This window comes from Scyliorhinus canicula, chromosome 25, assembly GCF_902713615.1.
Source record: "Scyliorhinus canicula chromosome 25, sScyCan1.1, whole genome shotgun sequence".
Lineage (NCBI taxonomy): Eukaryota > Metazoa > Chordata > Chondrichthyes > Carcharhiniformes > Scyliorhinidae > Scyliorhinus > Scyliorhinus canicula.
The window spans coordinates 23,566,106-23,572,105 of NC_052170.1; the positions used below are offsets into that span (position 1 = coordinate 23,566,106).

Below are 6,000 nucleotides of genomic sequence, written 5' to 3' on the forward strand. Positions count from 1 at the left end.
TGGAGGAGTTCTGGAAGGGGCTGGCGAGGACGGTGTCGAGGGTGGTGGGATCCAGAGTCAAGCCAGGCTGGAGACTCGCGATTTTTGGTGTTGGGGTGGAGCCGGGAGTGCAGGAGGTGAAAGAGGCCGGTGTTCTGGCCTTTGCGTCCCTAGTAGCCCGGCGAAAGATTTTTACTACAATGGAAGGATGCAAGGCCCCCAAGCGTGGAGACCTGGATCAATGACATGGCGGGTTTTATTAAGCTAGAGAAGGTCAAATTCACCCTGAGAGGATTGGTACAAGGATTCTTTAGGCGGTGGCAACCTTTCCTCGACTTTCTGGCTCAACAATAGGGTACTGGGACAGTAGCAGCAGCAACCCGGGGGGGAGGGGGCGCAAGGGGGGAGGGGAAGGGGGGGGAAGGGGGGGGGAAGGGGGGAGGGGAAGGGGGGGGAAGGGGGAGGGGAAGGGGGAGGGGAAGGGGGGGAAGGGGAAGGGGAAGGGGGGGAAGGGGGAGGGGAAAGGGGGAAAGGGGGAGGGGGAGGGGAAGGGGGAGGGGAAAGGGGGGGGAGGGAAAAGGGGGGGAGGATGATGACTATGTTTGTTTATTTAATTTTAATTTATTTTTAAGTTCTTTTGTTGTGGTTGGGGGGGATATGATACATGCGTTGAGGCGGTCTGGGGGGGTGTTACAGATGTTATGGGTTATTTTGTTGCATTTTATTGTTATATTTTATATTTTCTGTAAAAAATTTCAATAAAAATTATTTTTAAAAAAAAGAATATTGCGACTGGGTGTGACAGACTTGCATATCTTTCTCCTGATCCATTATTTATGGGGTGACTGAGCTCTGTGCATGGTATCGTGCCCCTCAGTGTTTACAATTTATGTCCATCTGTTTTATAATTTCACTAATTTTCTGCTTGATTTTCATGTGCCCCTGATTTAGTCCCCGGATACTCTTGTACATCTCTCATTGAACCAGGTTTTGTCCCTTTGCTTCAGAATGATGGAGTTATGCTGGACCCTACAGTGACAGGATCTTGTGGCATACGATTGTGCTGCTTCCTTTGACGCAACCTCGCTCAGGCATGTCAGACTTTGATTGGTTAAATCTGTTATTCATCTATCCAGTCCAATGTGCTGAGAACTCCCATGGCACTATGAAGAATGTCCTCTCTGGACAAATGCTTTGATCCTGTTTGTACATCTATGACAGACTGTTGATTAGCAAGTTTTCTTTTGAAAATGTTCTTAAATTATCCACCTGTCTCTTGTTGATCGTGCACAGGATCTTGTTGGCTCAACTGGACACGATGTACACTTTGTGTCCCAACTTCCTGCTAGGTGTCAGCTGACAATTCTTTGTCTTCCTGGATGCTTGGGAGGAGAATGGAGAATTGATCATATTCTATGAGAATCGAACCACGTTTGGGCAGTCTAGTTGAGGATGGCTTGCCTCTCCTGAAGGACATGTGTGAGCCCATTGTGTTTCAATGTACAGTCAATAGTCTAGATTCAAATCTGCACATTATAATGATAAGGCATAAACTCATGTTGTTGAATTTATAAAGACATAGATGCAGGTCTAAGCCATTCATCCCCCTCCCCCGACCCGGGTCTGCTCCACCAGTCAGCCAGATCATTGGTTCATCCGGTTGTAGTCCCAATTCCACTTTCTGAGCTGTCACCTCCCATAATTGACCCAAAATCTAACTGCCTTAAGGAAATTCAATGGTCCAGTTCCATGATCTCTGGGGAAGAGAATTGTGCAGTTTGACAATCCTCTGAGAGAAATCATAGAATTTACAGTGGGCAGCACGGTAGCAGTGGGCAGCACGGTAGCATGGTGGTTAGCATAAATGCTTCATAGCTCCAGGGTCCCAGGTTCGATTCCCGGCTGGGTCACTGTCTGTGTGGAGTCTGCACGTCCTCCCCGTGTGTGCGTGGGTTTCCTCCGGGTGCTCCGGTTTCCTCCCACAGTCCAAAGATGTGCGGGTTAGGTGGATTGGCCATGCTAAATTGCCCGTAGTGTAAGGTTAATGGGGGGATTGTTGGGTTACGTGGGTTTAAGTAGGGTGATCATTGCTTGGCACAACATCGAGGGCCGAAGGGCCTGTTCTGTGCTGTACTGTTCTATGTTCTATGTTCTAAAACGTTAGGCATCATCTTCATCTTAAATGGTAGGCCTTGTATTCTTAAACTGGTTCTAGTTTATCTCACAAGTGGAAACAAATGGATGGTTTCTACCTAATCAAATGATATATTTCAATAAGATCACCTCATTGTTCTAAAAATTTACATTGAGTTATTGAACACAGGTCAATAAATGCTGCCCAATGAGTTTGATGATCTAATATCCTCCTTGATATCTTGGTGCCAAAACACTGCAAAAGTCTGTCATTCACTGCGTTAATCTGTTTTGCGCAGAATCGTGTCTGTCCATATTTATTGTCTGTAATGCTATCATAAAAAAGTAAGAAATGGAAATAAGTTGTGACCCTTTAATATTCCTCTGGTAGGTGGCGATGTAACTTTGACTGACCAACCGTTCGTTCTGAATCAATTAGAGTACAACGTCACCAAAAACATCACCAGTGACATGATGCCACGGGCAAAAGTATCTGCTCTAATGTGGGGTATAGACCACGAGCAGTTCCCCACAGACTATGACTACATCCTTGGCTCCGATATCATCTACAGACCATCAGAATTCCATCTTCTGATAGGAACCCTGCTACACCTGAGCAATCAAAATACTATCATTTACTTCTGCTCTAAGATGCGTGTGGATATGGGAGTTGTTGATTTTTACGAGAAGGTTCTTCCAGAGTACTTCAATTCCGAAATTGTTCACACTGTCCCAAAATACCAAATCAATTTGTACAAAATTACCAAGAAATATCCTGCCTGACGGTAGACGCACGGTAGCATTGTGGACAGCATAATTGCTTCACAGCTCCAGGGTCCCAGGTTCGATTCCGGCTTGGGTCACTGTCTGTGTGGAGTCTGAACATCCTCCCCGTGTGTGCGTGAGTTTCCTCCGGGTGCTCTGGTTTCCTCCCATAGCCCAAAGATGTGCAGGTTAGGTGGATTGGCCGTGATAAATTGCCCTTAGTGTCCAAAATTGCCCTTAGTGTTGGATGGGGTTACTGGGTTTTGGGGATAGGGTGGAGGTGTTGACCTTGGGTAGGGTGCTCTTTCCAGGAGCCAGTGCAGATTCGATGGGCCGAATGGCCTCCTTCTGCACTGTAAATTCTATGATAATGGGAAAATGTTGCAGGAAATGAAGCAAAAGTAGTCAGAGGACACGCCAATAATATATGCAAGGTAGAGGAGGGCCTAACACGTCAGAGTTTTGATTGAATGGAGCAGCAACACCCTGTTTCGAGATCCAACTTTAATCCCGACACTAATGCACCGTCCCTGTACGTATTAGTATCATTGTAATCAGAGTAATTGGATGATGAGGAAACTTGGCCCAAAGTCATCTCAATTCACCCTGCATCTAACTCAAATGGAACAGCACAAATCTCAGCTCTGAATTAAGGCATTTACCCTGCCAAACCTTTCCTGCCCTATTGTATGAATGCGTGTGAAGATTGCTGGAATTTTACCGCCTTGTCACCGGGGGTGAGGGGAACGGGGGACGGAACATGTTGAGCCGTGGAAATTGCCAGCAGCTGTGGCAGGACTGGAAATTCCTGTCAGAGAGACAGCTGGGAAATTCTGCCCAGAAGCTTGTTTGAATTAAAGAAGATGCAGCATTGTTGAGCAGAAGTGGATATATTTTATTTCTTCAATACTTAGAGGGCACCCAAACTTAAAGCATTGTGGGCTTGCCGTCATGTAGATAACAAACTGATCACCAGCCTCTCGGAGACAATGAGGGATGGACAATAAATTTGGGCCTCATCAACAACATTCGCATCTCAGCAATGAATTAGAATGAGCTGAAATAAACTGGTGATTGTCCCTGTTTCGAGTCATTCACTTTGTTACACTTTGAGGTGATTTTCAATATTTACAAGAACAAATGCTTCTGCGAGAAGCATCACTGACAACTCACTGCCTGAAATTCAGAGTTTTAGCTGTGAGAAAAGGTTGGCTTTCATTCGAACACAGAAGACATACGGTAGTTTGAATTGAGTGAAAAATTTGTGAGGACGTCTATAGAGCAGGCAGAATAATCAGACTAATGTAACTGCAGTAGAAGGATTACAGGGGTGATGTGGGGATACTTTTTCACCGAGGGAATGGCTGAGGGTTAGGAATTCACTGCTTGAAGGGGTGATAGAGCCAGGAATCACACTGCATTGAAAATACTTGAAGTGCATTAACATGCAGTGCTGAAGGCCGAGAGCTGGACATTGAGAGTCAGCTGGCTTCCTCTTTTTTGACCGCCATGTACTGATGGGTAAAATGATTTCTGTCTGGGCTGTAAATTTTCTGGGCTTTTTTACCTTCCTATGGTGCCGTGGATCAGGCTAAGCAGGGTACAAGCTAGGCATTTCATAGAATCATAGAATCCCAACAATGCAGAGGGATGCCATTTGACCCATCGAGTCTGCACCGACCATCTGAAAGAACATCATGCCTCGGCCTACTGCCCAGTCCTATCCTTGTAACCCCATAACCCAACAAAACCTGCTCAACTTTGGACTTAATGGGGCTAATCAGCATGGTTGATCCATCCAACCTGCACATCTTTGGACTGTGGGAGGAAATCGGAGCACCCAGACACGGGGAGAATGTATAAATTCCACTCAGACAGTTACCCAAGGCCAGAATTGAACCCAGATCCGTGACACTGTGATACAGCAGTGCTAACCACTGTGCCACCATGCTGCCTTCGAAGTAATCTAGTACATTTCCTCTGTGCTCACCTCTAATTTGAGCTCTGCTTCCAGCAAGCGAAGGAAGGTAAACTGACTCATTGTTTGCGCACTATCCAAAACCTTAGTTCAAGAAGTTGCTTTGAAATAATTTAGGGGCAATTCTCTGGGACCATTAGCCCCTGGCGGGATTCGTGATAGCCCATTGAATTGGGCGTCAGGGACAAAATGTGATCCCCTCTGGGTGTCACACCTGTTGTGAGTTTCCCAGCTCGCTCTATCGTCCCCTATCAGGTTCTCGCCCTGATCACTACTCGTTTACATTCATTTTGCCATGACACACTTGCCTAGTTTGCAGTCAGTTCCAGCCCCACTTGACCCGTAGTCGTAATACAGTTGAAATTAGTTCTTTTCTAAAATGCCTGGGATCCTTGGTTGAGCCGAATAAACTATATTCAACGACTTCATAACTTTAAAACACAAGTAACCTTTTATTATGTACCAGACGGTGGCACAGTAGTTAGCCCTGCTGCCTCACAACACCAGGGATGGGGGTTCAATACCGACCTTGAATGACTGAGTGGAGTTTGCACGTTTTCCTCATGTGCGTGGGTTTCCTCCCACAGTCAATAGATGTGCATGATAAGTGGATTGGGCATGCTAAACTGCCCCTTAGTGTCCAGGGATATGCAAGTTAGGCTGCAGGATTACGGGGATAGTGTGGTATGGTCAGGGGAGTGGGCATGGGTAGGGTGCTCTTTCGGAGAGTCGTTGCAGACTCAATGGGCAGAATGGCTTCTTCTGCACTGCAGGGATTCTGTGATCCTAAAATTAACTGACTGTACACAACCTGTTTACCAACGAACCCCTCCCCTTCCTAACTGGTCCCACTCTCCACAGACACACAGACAAACCATACAGAGAGGAAAGGGTAGTGGAAAGGAAAGTAAAATATAAATAAAGTTCAAGGATAAGGATCTTTGAAGCACTGGGCTTCAAGAAGGGCTCCTCAAATTTGAATATTATTACCGATCAGGTAGCCTGATTCACTGAGCACATGGGATGCACCTGCCCCCTCCAGCTGGAAGTCAAGTGGGCGTGATTTGGTGCAGGTATGGAAAAGGGGGGACCAGGTATCATGACCTAGGTTCCCATCTGAACTGTTGAGGATTTTCTTCACTGAC

The 6,000-nt window shown here is 46.2% G+C and overlaps 1 protein-coding gene across 2 annotated transcripts in view; it reads left to right on the forward strand.

Annotated features, from left to right (window-relative positions):
- LOC119957026 (EEF1A lysine methyltransferase 3-like) overlaps nucleotides 1-2,960 on the forward strand; it is a 129,097-nt gene extending 126,137 nt beyond the window's left edge. For both annotated transcript variants that reach the window (XM_038784610.1, XM_038784609.1), the window contains exon 4: nucleotides 2,504-2,960. In XM_038784610.1, the coding sequence (XP_038640538.1) occupies nucleotides 2,504-2,895 (392 nt within the window). In that variant the 3' untranslated portion in view covers nucleotides 2,896-2,960. The remainder of the gene's footprint in view (nucleotides 1-2,503) is intronic.
- Nucleotides 2,961-6,000: the final 3,040 nt, after the last annotated feature.